Here is a 15,308-nt window from a genome sequence, read left to right as displayed (position 1 = left end):
CTTTATGACCCTCACCCTGGTTTATAATTGTAACTATTCGTTTATAATTAGTGCATTTTCCCAACTGTCTTTCCCTCATGGAGCTGTAAGAGCCTAGAAAGCCAGGGTCACATCTGTCTTGTTGATCCTTGAATCCCCTGGCCTAGCAAGGCCCTGCTCCTGGTGTGTGTGGGGGGGTCTCTACGGCCCCCTGGGAGACTTGTTGCACAGTCAAAAGTGAGACCATCACGTTTCAGAGGATAGACGTTCCGTGTCATTTCACCACGAAAGAGGTTCACAACTTTTCCAGGACGTTATGCTACACACAGTTCATTCCCTGTCATCTCCGTTAAGTGGATCTTTGAAGATCCATTTCACAAGTGATAGTAAACATTCACCACTGAAGACTGAAAGAATAAGTGGCATTTCCATTTCTTTCCATCAGTGAAGTACTTTAAACGTTCTAGGTTTCTTTGCATCATTTTTTATATAAATCAGGTCTATTTTACCTTCGTTGTAAGTTTCAGGACTTTTCTTCCTTCATCATTAACACCAGCCTCTTGCTGTGTTACATTTCCTACACTATCCCCACTTCTGTATCAGAGCATAATGTTCACTTTCCTCTCATCCACTGCACCAAATGGGAAAGCCTCTTTGCGGTCCTTCATCGTCGTTGTTGTTGTTTGGTTGTGGATGCAAACTCTTATTGGATGACTTGCATGGGTAGCCCTAGAGCAGGTCGTGCCTTTATGGCTTAACCGATAGAGTGCTTCTGGAAATAGAAAGTATGGTAATTAATAAGTCAATTAAAAATAAATGAGCACACACTGGGCTAATTAAAAAACAAGATCAGACTTCCTCATCTTTCAGATCACTAGTATCTCCCGAGCGCCTAATTCATTTTTTTTTTAACCTTCCTTCCTAGATTATCCAGGGAAATACTCTGAGGAGGAGAGCAAGAACTCGACCTCGGGCATCGTAGGGGACCTCAGGGACAACCTGCAGGAGGCACGGGCTCCCACCATTGCGCAGCTGCTCCAGGAGAAAACCCTCTATTCCTTCTCCGAGTGGCCAAAGGTACCCAGAGCTTGCACACTCCACCCAGAGCATCCTCAGCTTTGACTCCTTTCCTTTAAACCTTTTAGAATATTTCTGAGAAACAGACTCAGACAAATGTTTAGTATCTTTAAAAGATACTAGTTATGTGACATTAAAGATACATGCACCTAATTAGACCATAAGACAGAAGTGTCAGCTTATCTTCGTATTTACAGCGCTGTGGCTTTTAATCTTTGTTGTCTGGACGATACCATTTCTTTTAAGACTTGTAAAGTGAGTCCACTTGTGTGCGCCCTTTTCTAATCAGTTCCTTCTGGTTAAAAAACTTGCCACTTGATTTCAGGGGATTTTGTGAATTTGGGTAACTTGGTGCTTATTCCTCAGAGCTTTTGTTCTTTTTTATAGGATCGCGTGATAATTAACCGCCTGGATAACATCTGCCATGTGGTGTTAAAGGGGAAGTGGCCCTCCAACCAGCAGTATGAGCCCTCGGCCGCGCTGCCCACCCCCGTGTTAACCAGTGGCGCTGGTCCCCGCAGCAGCCTTTCAGAGCCAGAGGCATCAGAACATGTCTTCAGCAGTGGCGCAGCGTTGGTGGCCCAGATGCAGAAGGTGAGGCTGTAAGAATGTCCTTGACCTTGAAACAAAGGAGGAGGACGCTTTGCACTTCTTAATTGAGTCATTTATTCAACAAATACTGAGTGGATAGGAATTTTTTTCTTTCTTTTTTTTGGGGTCAAGCCATTAGTGTTCATTGAGGAATCTGGATTTTATCCTGTAGGCAGCAGAGGCTGTAGTTTTGGAGCAGGGAAGTGCGTGATGAAAGTGTGTTTGCGGCTCAACGGGAGTGGTGTGCAGCTTCATGGGAGATGGGGGTCAGGGAGGGGCTGTGCCTCCAGGGCTGGGAGGCAGGTGGGCATCTGAGGAAGAGATAAGTTCTAGACCAGCTTAGTGGCAGAGTGGCTCCAAAGAAAGGGGTGGAGTTGGCTGGCACGTCGTGATGACTGATGACTATATGAGGAAGGGGAGGCGTGAACAGATCGGGATGTTCAACACTTGAGGACTGAGAACGGTGGCAGCAGATAGAAAGGAGGGGAGTCAAAGCAGGCATGAGTTTTATTTGTGGTTTATAAACTCAGAGGTCAAGTTTAAGGACACGTGGTTATTAGCACACTAGCTCTCACTGTCAGCTGCACACTGGACTCCGCTGGGGACCTTGAGAAGCTCCAGATTCTGACTGAATTGGTCCAGGGTGTAGACTCGATATTGGCTTTTTTTTTTTTTTAACTTCCCAGTTGATTCTGATGTACAGCTGAGGCTGAGATTCCCTAAACTATGATCTTGCAATTCCAGGTGTATAGTTCATGGACTAGCAGCTTTCACAGCATCTGGGAACTTGTTAGAAATGCAGAGAATCTCAGGCCCGCTGAGGTTGAATCTGCATTCTAACAAGCTGTCCAGGTGATTTAGTAGTAAAGTTTGAGAAGGTTTGAGTTAGAAGAAGCTCTGAGAAGGTGATTACTAGCCCCAAGGAAATGGGGCCTAGAAAGAGCTGGCATTCAGCCACAGAGGTGGCGTTCAAACCTCTCTTGCCACATGTGTGTGTTGCAGGAGAGCTTCTTGGCTTCGGTATTCACAAAGGAGGAACAGAAGCACAGGCGTCCTTACGAGTTCGAGGTGGAGAGGGACGCAAAGACCCGGCGCCTGGAGCAGTTCCCCGCCACCCACGGGCACCCCCCCATTGTCCTCAACGGCTGGCACGGAGAGTCAGCGATAGACCTCTCCTGCCCATCGGAGGGGTCCCCGGGGGCCACATCCCCTTTCCCAGTGAGCGCCAGCACCCCTAAGATTGGGGCTATCGGTTCACTTCAAGGAGCCCTTGGCATGGACTTGTCTGGGATTCTGCAAGCCGGCCTGATCCATCCAGTGACTGGACAGATCGTCAACGGAAGCCTCAGGAGAGATGACGCTGCCACCAGGAGGCGGAGAGGGAGGCGGAAGCATGTAGACGGAGGCGTGGACCTCATCTTTCTGAAGGAGCCGACACTCCAGGCGGGGATCTTGGTGGGTATATGAGCCACTAAGTACAAACATTGACCTCTATACACTGAGCAACAAACCCTTCTTCCTCAGACACAACACTTTTTGATTATGGATCTTTTATCCCTGTTTCAATTGTCCTGCTTATCTTCTCGTCATCAGTTGCTCTCAGTCTCTTTTAGAAATAGGTATTAGTCCATCGAGGGCCCTTAACCTGCATGCAACCTGGAAAAACGAACCATTTCACACAGTGACAGCCCAGCCTCCAGTGTCTCGGAGCCACTGGTGATCCAAAGAGTAAAGCAGAAGCAGGGCTGTGTTTGCAACAACGTTGTTCCAGGTCAGTGGGCTTTCCAGGAGCTGGGATTTGGGAGTCAGGACGTCCTGAACATTAATCCTGGCTCTGCTGCTTGACCTGCTGGCCACCTTGAGCCGCCCCCCTTTGCTCCTCTGTAAAGAGGGGGCTGCAGCTTCTACCACAGAGGGTCGCTGTGAGGCTTCCTGAGGTCACACTAAGGTGTTCTCAGCTCAGAGATCCTTGTAAACAACAGAAGAGGCAGAAACTGCACACCTGGTCCAGAGGAGCCCCTCAGACTTCGTTCAGTGTGTCGAAGACCACTGACTTCTCTCTTTGTATTCTGATTTCTCCCATTTATTGAATTTTGAGCTCCGAAACAGCAATCACGTTTCATGTTTTCTTACTTGAAAAGGAGTAATAATGAACAATACTTATTGAGTGCCTTTGCCAGGCACTGCATTCAGGGTTTTACTTGATTGTTCTGTGTGATTTTCACAAAAACCCTGTGAAGGTGTTGTTACTATTCCCATTTTGGAGATGAGCAAACTGAGGCTTACAAGCGTTAAATAATTTGCCCAAGATTATCCAGGTGGTAAATGGCAGATCAGGGAACCAAACCAAGGACTTGGTTCTCTAGAGCCAGAGAGCTCCGCTGTATCGCTTGGTATATGTTTCCCTCTTAGACTTTCTATATAATTTGGGAAGCTGAAATGGCAGGTTCTTGCCCTGTCCAACCCTCCAAGTCTACAAGAAGGTTGTCTCATTTTTTAGAGGTGCAAAGCCAGTTTTCCTGTAATGATTGTAGAATTCCAGTGGAAGAAGTGAAGCCTTTTTCCTTGGCCTCAGAGTATTTTGAAAAATCTATTATGCAGGTATTTATTCAGCACTGACGTTGTACTTTATCAGCAGACCCCACATAGGCACTGGGAATACAGAGATGAGTAAGACAGGCTTTGGCAGTGCTGAGAGAGGACTAGGTAAGGCAGCTGCAGCATGGTACTTTCTGTTGTGGGAAAACCTGTGACGAGTGCTACGGGGGAGAGGAGCGGGGTGGCCAGTGTCGCCGGGACTGTCAGTGATGGTGACAAAGGCGGCAAGAGGGAACCTGAGCAGACAGGACGGTACGGAAGTCTACTGCGGAGACGAGAGGGGAGAGGAGCCGTCGGGTGGAGGGAACGCCCAACACGTCAGAGCTTCTGTGGGGGCTTCGTAGTCAGGCACAGGCAGAGTCATGTTCTGGTGGGAAGATGCAAACAGCACCATATGTGTTTTCCTTTGAGAAACTAGTTTTCATTCTGTCATGATGAACTGCACGTACTTGTCTTCCCTTTGTCCAGGAGGTCCACGAAGACCCAGGGCCGGCCCCCCTGAGCACCTCACACCCTCCTGAAGGGCCAGTGCCTGCCACTTCGACCCCGGAGCCGGCCCCGGTAGCCGGCAGCCAGCCCGAGAAAGCCATTCCCAGCAAGAGCCTGCTGGACTGGCTGCGGCAGCAGGCAGACTGCCCCCTCGAGGTCCCTGGCTTTGGCGCGGTGAGTGTGTGTCGGTGCCGTCTCTGACGCGAAGATGCTGGGGGGGGGCCAGGAGGACCAGGAAGCCTGAGAGAAGTCGGTGTCCACTGAGGACATCATTGTAAAGTGGAGAAAAACAGTTTAAATTCTGGTTACGTTTTCCAGTAACAGAAATTACAGCCCAGATCAGAATGCCATGCCGGAAAGTAGACGTGGAAATCTTACGAGGACAGAACTTGCCCAAGCTCAGCCCTCCCTTCCCCCAAATGATCACATTCATGAGCTCACAGAGAATCCTTTCGGTTGCATAAGCGCTGCCACTTTGTGGAAATGTTCCTGTGTATTCTTTTCAAGTTACTGCATCACCACTTTGAGGTGATGGGTTAGTTGCAGTTACTGCTCGGGAACTTTTCCTCAGTTCCTCTTACTGCCTCTGCCCTCAGTCCTCCACACTAAGAATCTGGAGGAGAGGGCTCCTGAGCGCCGGAATCTTCTCTTGGTTTTTCTGTTTCTCGTTTGCTCGTCAACCCCACCACCACCTTTGTCCTGGGTACATCTCATTAGTAAGACGTGGCAGGAGAAAGCTCCCAAGGAAAGGAGAAGGATGCATTCACAGATGCACACCCTCCAGAGACAGACGAAGCCCGCCAAGTAGGGAGCAGTGAAGAGAGAATCCGAGACAGTGATCGGGGGAAAGCGGAGCCCTGGGAAACTGGTGGGTCAGCCAGGTGCTCTGGTCTGGAGGGCCAGGAGGCCCCCACAGGAGACTTGTCTTCCGGCTTTGCTGCAGGAACACTGTGGCTTCAAGGACAGAGCCTGGCTGAGGGCCAAGGGGCTGTTCCCTTCAGCCTAACCTGACGGGTCCTGTGCAGAGGGCCATGAGCGAGAAAATAGCAAAACCAGCTGAGAGGCACCACCCTCATCAGAAGAATCTGTGGCAGAATGTTTTGTAATGTTGGTTTCCATTTACCTCTTAGAATTTTTCAGACAAACCCAAGCAGAGGAGGCCACGCTGTAAGGATACTGGAAAATTAGACGTCAACTCCCTGAGTGGGGAAGAGAGGGTTCCTGCCGTCCCCAAGGAGCCAGGCCTGAGGGTAAGGAATACGGACCTCGCGGTGGAGCCTGGCCTTACAGACTCAGAGAGAAAGCTCCAGCAGGGGAAGGCGGTAGCCAGGCGACCTTACCAGGGGGACCAGGAGCTCCACAGGAGGTTGATAAGCCGTGATAAGTGGTGTTGGGGTGTTTTCACCAGCAGCATGGCCTCCGTGGTCGTTTGTTTTCAACCTTTACCTCCGAAACTTTTGGGTTAAGTCTGTACTTAAACCATTACCAAAGCCTGATTCCCAACCCGCTCCCCCTGTCCCGCGCTCCCCCCACCGCCCCCATTTTAGACAGTTCAGGGAAAAATACCTTTTAACCCTTATCAGGAGTGTGTTTCCAGTGTTTAACGAACTTCATTACTGGAAATTTTCATTTTCCAATCAAAGTTTTTCTGGCTACCATTTAAGACATTTCCTCCTATTCCGTCCTGGCTGGCAATGAAAAACAGCTGACTCCAAGCATTGCCCTCTTCCTATTATAGAATCATGAGCCTGGAAGCGACTTCAAAGACATCTGCAGATACTTGTAGTGGAACGAATCTGAGTTAATTATAGTTTACAGATGAGTACAAATTTGGAATAGAAAACTCGTAACCTCTAGGGGGCGATAACATTTCAACCTCAAAATGTGTTGAGCTTGGGCAAATGATACACAAATGTGCTTTTAACCTCCTCAAAGTGCGCTCTGCCCAAATAGGGCGCTTCTGAGGATCCTCATGGGGCTCTGCCCTCCCCGGGTTGTCCTCTGAACTGGCAGGCTCTCCTGAACGCCTTTCTTAGCGCTCTGCCAGCTATGGCTTTCCTGGGTATGAATTTCCTTCTTAGGGGGATTTCCTGGATGCCGTTTCTTTTTTTAATTCCAAGAGACCACCCACCCTAGTCATTTCCTGCTCGTTAATGTTCCCAAGGAGCTTGTTTCTGATTTGGTCGCCTGGAGGGTCACTCCTCCAGCAGCCCGACAAACACTGCCCTCGCTCATCCCCACAGGCTGCCGTGGCCACCGGGGAGGAAGGCTGGGGCCCACTGCTTGTTAGGTTTGGTGCGTTGGAAAAGCTGCCCTTTGCTCCCCTCTCTTGCTTTATCCTCGGGAACCCACACCTTAGACCCGCTCGTGCTGTACAGACTGATTCCACATCGGTTCTCATCCCTCTGTCTCGCTCGGCCCCTCGCTCTCCTTTTGTCAGGAGACAACCCCAGTCCTTACTTGGTGGAGTCTCTGACCTCTTGGTTTAAGGACGTGGTTTCCCCCTTGACTTTCTCATTTCTTTCTACATGTCTAACAATTTCCCTCACGTTCTCTGGAAATTAATGTTCATCACTCCCCTGCAGACGCTGACCCCCTGCCAGAAAACTCATTTCTGAGCTGTCCTTATGAACCAGCCTCTCACCAGAGGTGTGCTTTCCCTCCTTTGTTAAATGAACTCAGGCCCTGCCTCGGGGTCCTTTGCCTGCAGTAAGGCCTGAACAGAAAGCACGTGTCTGCCTGGTCCTCGGGACCAGAGCCTCTGGGGTGTGCTGCACTCTGTGTCCGTCCCCTAGACACCTTACCATTTCTCCTAGAAACACATTCAGATCCCGCAAGGAACTTCTTCCTGCCTTTAGCCTTTTCTGCCGAGTGTGCAGCCAAGCCCCACAGACAGCATCACACAGGCTGCAGTCAGGCCGCGGAACTCAGCTTTAAGAATGCCCCCTGGGGGACTTCCGTGGTGGCCCAGTGGTAAAGAATCTGTCCTGCAATGCAGGGGACCGGGTTCGATCTCTGGTCAGGGAACTAAGATCCCACGTGCCACAGGGCAACTAAGCCCATGCGCTACAACTACTGAGGCCACGTGCCTCAACTAGAGAGCCCACGTGCCTCAAACTATAGAACCCATGTGCCCTGGAGCCCATGCACCACAATTAGAGAGAGAAAACCCACACGCCACAACTAGAGAGAAGCCCGAGCGCTGCAACTAGAGAGAAACCCGAGCACCGCAACGAAGACCCCACGTGCTGCAACTAAAGATCCGACACAGCCAAAAAAAAAAAGGATGCCCGCCCGGTACATAGTGGTCGCTCATCATTAAATGTGTGTACGCACACGCACATGCCTCTTATTTTATATGTGAAGTTATGTTTGTTTGACATACTTGTGTGTAGTGGGGGTTCTTTTTGCTTGTTTCTTGCTGAGCCATTTGACAGTAAATTGCAGAGATGCCATGTCACCCCTAAATACTTAAGGATGTGTCTCCTGAGAGTGTTTTCCCCCATCACTATTACCACCATCACACACGTCATTATTAGTAATATGTTGTAACTAGCCCATATTCTGATTACCCCACTTGTCCCAGAAATGTCTTTCAGGGCTAGTTTCTGTTTTGCTTTGTTTTGTTTTTAGGACTTTTAAACCAGGGTCCTCATACTGCGTTTGGTTGTTAGGCCTCTTTCCACTCAGGGAATGTCTGTTGGCCGAGCCTACTCACCTTCCTGGGAGGAGTAAGTAGGTTTTGGTCACCACCCCCTTCTCTGCCTCCGCCCAGGAGTTAAGTTTTAGAGCTGGAACACGCAGGCTTTGGAATAAATGCTGCTGTGTATTGGTGAAGAAAGATGTTCTAGGGTTGGAGGGCCCGTGCGGTCATCCACGCCTGCAGCGTTGCTGAGCGTCTGCCCCTTCTTGTCTGCCTCTCCTTGCCCTCCCCACAGCCTCCCCAGGAAGAGGAAGCAGGTCAGTTCCCAGGGTGTAATTACCAAGAAGGAGAGCTGCCAAAGCCCGCCTTGCCCGCGGTGTGTGGTCGCCAAGCTGCTGGGAGGGGTGTCGGCCCTGGGTGGGCAGCCACGGGCTGGCTGGGGTGATGCTTGCACCCGCAGGAAGAGGTGGGCCGACTGCCTCTGCCGGCTCGCCTCACCGTGCAGGGGGTGAAGCACTGCCCTCCTCAGCCGGGCCTTTCTGCTGCTGCTCCCCCGCGCTGAAGGGGGGCAGCCAGCCTGCGCCTTCTGGGCAAGTCCCCGGTTCTGAAAGGGCCCAGCGTTGTCTATATCAGTGGTTCCCAACAAGCGTGGGGACATCCTGGTACCTGAGGAGTGCTACTTGAACTTGGTGAGCAAGGCCACAGGGACCAAAGGTCCTGCAGGATGCAGGTTGCCCGAAGTGAGCTCTCCAGCCCCAGATGCCCTGATGAGCTCAAAGTAAAGCATGTTAAAGAACGTCTGCTTTATATATAGCAGATTGTTTGAAAAGAAGATGGGAGCGTTATTCATCAAGTTCGAGGTTCCTTTTCTTCCCAACAGAAGGGCTTCTAAGATTGAACAGGCCCTCCCACTGGAGAGTAATGAGGAGGGTGAGGATGAGCATTTGGGAGTATAAAGGGAAAAGACACAGCTGGGACCTTCCCCTGTCTCTCGGCTGTGGCTGGGCTACAGGGAACAGGTCTTGGAAAGCCTGTTAGTCGAGTGGTGGTTACTGTGGCCAGGCCCTGGGCTGAGATGGGCTTCCCAGCAGGGGCCTGAGGCTGTGGTCTCTCCAGAATGAGGCAGTCTGCACTGATGGGCTCAAGAGAGACCAGTGAGAAATGATACTTTTAGCCTGGCTCCGTCCATCACATCCGACCGTCTCTCTTTAGAGACAGGAACCAGCAGGAATAGCTCCCCAGGCATCATCCCCAGACCCAAGCAGCAGCTGAGGACAAACCAGCTTTCAAAGTGCCGGTGGCTGGTCACGTGTGAGAATCAGGTGGGCTAGGGCCACAGGGCCTGGGTTCTTGCTGCCTCTGTCACTCACCAACTGTGCCCTGGGGGCAAATCCTGCCCTTCTTGATTTGTGAGAAAGAAAGGTGACTAAACACAGCGGTTCCAGAGGTTTCTCCCTCTTCTACTTTTCTTTTTTTTTTTTTGGCCACGCTGTGCGGCTTGTGGGATCTTCATTCCTTCTCAACCAGGGATCAAACCCAGGCCCTCGGCAGTGAAAGTGCAGAGTCCCAACCACTGGATTGCCAGGGAATTCCCTCTTCTGCTTTTCTAAACCAAGGCCTTTTGAGAAGACTTTTCTCCTCAAAGTTCACCATTGTAAAGCTTTTTGTCCATGATGACCTGGTTTTTCTTTAATATTCTTTGGGAAATTCTTCGAAGGACAAATACAAGACCTCAAAAATAGCATTTTTCCTGGGGACTTGGGAACATTCAAGTGCACGTTTTTCACGTGTGTATGAACCTCTGAACTCCCTGGAAAATGGCTGTAACAGTGGTAGCGGCTCGTAGGGTGGGCGTGGTGACGAATTGAGATCCTACACACAGAGCCCGTCGCCCAGCGCCCGACACAGGGCAGATACTTGTTTCGTGTTACCGCCAAAAAGAGCAGAGAGCCAAGAGCCCTGCCGCTCTTCCGTATCACCACCCCCTTCGTTAGCACCTCCGACGGCCAGTTTCCCTCACTGCTGAGGCCCTCACTACCAAGAGGAGCAGTGCATATGAGCCACTCCTCATGTCGGGGCAGATGTGCACACATGTGCACGCAGCCCGCTGAGAGCTTGACCCGTGTCGCCCACTACCTGCCGCTGTGACTGCCTCTTAAGCAGAGACCTGTGGCGTCTTCTGAGGATCTGACTTAGGTGCCATTGTCCTCTCTCCCCCCACAGCTGGGGGCTTAGGTCAGGACTGAGATCTTCCTGCTCCCAAGCCCCATCCTCCTGCCCTGCTATGTGGCTTCAGTTAAAAACCGCCCTGTGTCAGGAGGGAGGCGAATGTGGGGTCTGGCCGAGGGGTCGCAGCCGCAGGTCCCGACTGCCAGCCTCGGCAGCACACGCGCTCAGATCAGGGTGAAGCAGAGAAGACTGGCACAGCCCTGTGCAAGGATGACACGGAAACTCATGAAGTTGTCCTTTTTTGTATTTTACACATGAAACTACTGTAATATTATGTCAGTTATCCCTCAATAAAAAAAAGTCTCGACTAAGACTTGAGGTCTCTGGCTGGTTCCAGCTCCCAGTGCTCCGGCAGCCACTCCGCAGGGCGGGTGCCCCTCTACCGTGAGCACAGTGGAAGCGGCTCGGTGGTTTCAGGCTCTCAGCCTCAAGGGAGGCACAGAGCTGTGCAGCTCAGGGTGGGCAGGCGGACAGGAAAGGCTGGTGAGGAGCCCCCAGCTGCTCACCCGCCATCCAGTAACCTTCAGCATCTTGTGTCTCTTCGTCCTTTTTCAGGGGTTTCTCCCGGAAAACAAGTTCAATCACACCCTACCTGAGCCTGTTCTCCGAGACTCAGGCCCCCGCCGGAGGGGCAGGCGGCCCCGGAGCGAGCTCCTGAAGGCTCCCGCCCTCGTGGCGGACTCCCCCTCCGGGATGGGGCCTCTCTTCATGAACGGCCTGATCGCCGGGATGGACCTGGTCGGACTTCAGAACATGAGAAACATGCCCAGCATCCCCCTCACGGGGCTGGTGGGGTTCCCGGCCAGCTTTGCAGCGATGCCCACGGGCGAAGAGGTCAAGAGCACGTTGAGCATGCTGCCCATGGTGCTGCCGGGGATGGCTGCCGTGCCCCAGCTGTTTGGGGTCGGGGGGCTCCTCAACGCCCCCATGACCACCACCTGCGCCTCGGCTGTGCCAGCGCCTTTGTCAAGCACAACGAAGAGTGGCACGTCGGCGGCTGAAAAGACTGCAGAAGACCAGCCCAGCGGCCGTGATGTCAAAACGGACACGTCAGCCGAAGACAAGCCCGGTCCTAGTCCATTTTCCGATCAGGCCGAACCTCCAATAACTACGAGTAGTCCTGTGGCTTTTAACCCGTTTCTCATCCCAGGAGTGTCCCCCGGACTCATTTACCCATCCATGTTTGTCTCCCCCGGCATGGGCATGGCTCTGCCGGCCATGCAGCAGGCCAGACACTCAGAAATAGTAGGTCTGGAGAGCCAGAAGAGGATGAGGAAGAAAACAAAAGGGGACAACCCGGACCCCAGCCCAGAGCCTGCACCCGGGTTGGAGAGGGAGCCGGGCGGTGCCCAGAGCTGCCCCGAATCCAGGGCCCCCGCGCCTCCAGAGAGAGGACACGCAGCACAGGCCGGCGAAGGGGGCCCCCAAGACTCTAACAGTGTCACCAATTAGAACTTTTTCATTGAAGAAATTCTTATGACTTGTAAGTTTCTTATCCCATCAAGGTTTGTTACTTCCCTCACTTCACTGTCATAAGAACCTGTGTTTCCATAAGTACTATTACCTACCTGATTTCCTGTCTGAGAACTATGGTAACAGATGTTAATAGTCACAGGGTCTTGCCACGTCATCAGCTAAGTGTCGTTGACCTAGTGTAGGAGGCGCAGAATCCTCACTCCGTTACCCAGTCGTTCATTCCAGCAATCGTAGTTAGTGCAGACGTGGGGACACGCCCTGCCCCCTTCTCTTCCAAGTTTCCCACTTATTTGAGGAGGAAAAATGGCAAAGGAAAACCGTCTAGGGATTTACCAGTGAAGAAGGGCCGAAGGAGAGGCAGAGAGCAGCTCTTTTTTCCATGAGCTGTGCTGAATGGGAAGAATGTGTTGGGGAACCAAAAAGCACAGAGGAAGAAGTGCTGGTGCATATTTTTTAGTTAAAATATTTCCCAGTTTTATCATGATTACTAAACGAGTAGGATAGGCAGAAGTATATAATTAATGGTTGAAACCACGTATGTTCATTTCTTTCTAAAACAGAAACCTTACTGGTAGTAACACCTTTGTGGGTTTTCAGGCACCTGCAGCAAGAAGAAATACCAATGGGGCATTACTTGATACACATGCATCCCCCCTCTCCCAAGTTAACAGGGGGTTCTCAGTACGAGAGAGCTGTACACACCTTGAGCCGTTGCCGGCGACGATGGGGGTGGAGGACTGCACGACTAGCTGTGATCCCGCCGAGGCCTCTTAGGGACTGCTCTGGCCACTGCCAGGCCTCCTGGCTCCTAACTTCACGCTCCCCTTCGCCAAGAATCAGGCTCTTTCTGGAGCCTGCAAAGCAAACAGTCCCTAAACACTCTTAGACTCGCCAGGGTTTGAGGTTTGTACCACCTCTTGGAATGCGACTGTGAAAAGTTTTTTTCTTCTCTCCAGATTTTTCTCTACTCGGTTTATATTTTACAGTCGGACCCAGATCCCAAAGCATCAATTTAGTGGAGACCGTGTTGCAAATTAACATTATTCCCCCTTCTTCCTCAGCTGCCCAGGCCAGGCCCGGAAGAACCCGCCGGCCCCAGCAACCCTCACCTGCTTTCGTTCGCCCTCCCATGTGGTCCCTCCCTTCTGATGGTGTCACTTTTCACCCACAGTTCACACTCTGAGACTTGAAAGAAGCTCATGGTTCAATCCCCAGGGGCACAGGGCTGTGCAGGACCGTCAGAAATGTTGGAAGTGTTACTAGTACCAGTTTCACCTTTTGTTGTCACAATTTACTGTATTTTTTACTTTTTCTGTTACAGTTTTGCTATAATTTATCAGAAGGTCCAAAAATTTGACATAACTATTTCAGTTTGCATTATTTATTTATGATGCTTTTGTCATTGTCTTTTATACATTTGGGATTATAAATTATGTAAATGTCAAAATGAGCATCTCAAAGAAGTCTGTTAAATCGTGGCCGGAAAAAAAAAAAATCAATCAGCTGTATTTTCAAAAATTGGAGTCCCAGTTTTATGAATCAGAGTTATAAATCAGAAATTCTATAAACTGATCATACAAGAAGAATCCAGTAATTGAACAAATTCTATTTAATGACATCTTTGTAGCATAGATGACCTCTAATGCTGACAACAGATTTCTTAGAAATGCTGCTCTCTCTATTTAACTAACATTTTGTTCAGTTTTGCCTCCAGTGGAAGCAGAAGAGGTTTTTTCAGCTGTTAAATCCTGAAAATCAATATAATTTATTTATGTAAAAAAAAAATCACTCAATTGATATATTTTTTGAACCTTTTAAGTACTAATTTTCTTTTTATCAAGTAGAAAAAAAACTGTATTTGCCCTAAATCCTTAAAATACAAATGCTATAAAAATTCATGTATCTTGAAAGCCTTACTGCAAATGAGTATTATAGACATCCAGCAGAGCCTGGGTTTTCTTTGTTGTCGTTGTTTTGTTTGGAAAAGCTGCTTTCCCCAGGTTCCACTTAGAGCCTACAGTAGGTCACAGGGTTCAATATGGATTTGATTTAAAAACCCACCAGCATGCTAAATCCCGTGTTATATCTTATCGAACCTGTATGTTAACTCTCTGGGTGTTTAGGCTTCTCTTTGACTGTTATTGTGTCCCTGTTTGCAAAATGAAAATGACACTCTGTGGATTACTTGCTCTGTAAAAGGCATAAGTGCTTCTTATGATTATTTTGACGTTTCCAAGAGCAAAAGCCAAATTTAAACTCTCTTCAGCAAACTTGAGCCTTTTCATCTAATTCCATGTCACTCACAGCCATAACCTTCCTGGATCATTCTTCACCCCATGTCTTACATAATAAATTGTCTGTGGTCTTGATCCTGGATTTAAAAAAAAAAAAAGTTTAAAAGTCAAATTTGTATTTGAGGACTTCAGTGGCACTTGGATGTCTCTTGCTGCCTGGGCATTTTTATGAATGCATCATATGCACACAGGAATCCCCTGTCTTTCCTAGGTGCCCAGTTTATGCCGGGCACCCTGTTGGGGGCTTGTTAACTATCATTCATGAGGGTTGGCTTGATTTATCTCTTGAGCTACCAGAACACCCAGTTAAAACAGATGCCGTAGAAGGGGGTGCAGCACCGCACCTGCTCCCCAGACTTGGGGCCTGAACGCTCGCAGCTGATGCCTCCACCCTCTTAAGCCCCATTTCATGGGCCCCACCTCAGGTCACACACCTGGGGCTTCAAGAGGGAACCTCTGTGGGTTGGAACAGGCCCCAAAACACAGAAATGCCTCTCAGTAGCTGAAGTTCTTGCGGCTTGTTAAGAACTTCGTGATCCTTAGCTTTGGGTAGCTGTGTCAGAAGTTAGCAGTGAGGCTGGCAGGGAAGTGCCAAAGTCTTGGTGAGGCTGAGCTTGAGGAGCCCCACCAGCCTCACCCTTGTCGGGTCTCTTGCTGGTACCAACAGGTGGTGGATGGACAGCCTGGATCATGGGTGGGCCATGGTTCCAGAAGGCCTGACGGACCTCTGCTACAGTCTGCTTTGTAGATCTTTAGATTTGTGGAGCCCTCCTGGGTAGAAGTTGTCAAGAGTCTTGGTTTCACTCTTGACCTCCAAGCCTGCCCCAGTAGATTCTACCTCCTCGTATGAGGGTGGGAGAGTACAATTAGTCATGTACGTTGGGCTAGTGTTTTAATGTTTTGTGCGTGTTTACCATAAGTGACCTCATTTG

The 15,308-nt window shown here is 50.1% G+C and overlaps 1 protein-coding gene across 4 annotated transcripts in view; it reads left to right on the top strand.

The window, feature by feature from the left end:
- The window catches only part of CHD6 (chromodomain helicase DNA binding protein 6), a 211,541-nt gene extending 196,594 nt beyond the window's left edge, over window positions 1-14,947 (top strand). For 3 of the 4 annotated variants that reach the window (XM_022592389.3, XM_089896896.1, XM_089896897.1), the window contains 6 exons: window positions 905-1,056; window positions 1,444-1,650; window positions 2,650-3,102; window positions 4,714-4,908; window positions 5,865-5,984; window positions 11,162-14,947. In XM_022592389.3, coding sequence (XP_022448097.2) covers window positions 905-1,056; window positions 1,444-1,650; window positions 2,650-3,102; window positions 4,714-4,908; window positions 5,865-5,984; window positions 11,162-12,058 — 2,024 coding nt within the window. In that variant the 3' untranslated portion in view covers window positions 12,059-14,947. Of the gene's footprint in view, window positions 1-904; window positions 1,057-1,443; window positions 1,651-2,649; window positions 3,419-4,713; window positions 4,909-5,864; window positions 5,985-11,161 lie in introns of those variants that run through there. The other variant, XR_016387920.1, reaches the window with a different exon arrangement.
- The last annotated feature ends 361 nt before the right edge of the window (window positions 14,948-15,308 follow it).

This window comes from Delphinapterus leucas, chromosome 15 (assembly GCF_059928025.1).
Source record: "Delphinapterus leucas isolate spDelLeu-1000000601 "Yukka" chromosome 15, BTC_Dleu_Yukka2, whole genome shotgun sequence".
In the NCBI taxonomy this organism is placed as follows: Eukaryota; Metazoa; Chordata; class Mammalia; order Artiodactyla; family Monodontidae; genus Delphinapterus; species Delphinapterus leucas.
The sequence above is the reverse complement of the archived record's forward strand: the minus strand, read 5'-3'. Positions and strand labels throughout refer to the sequence as shown.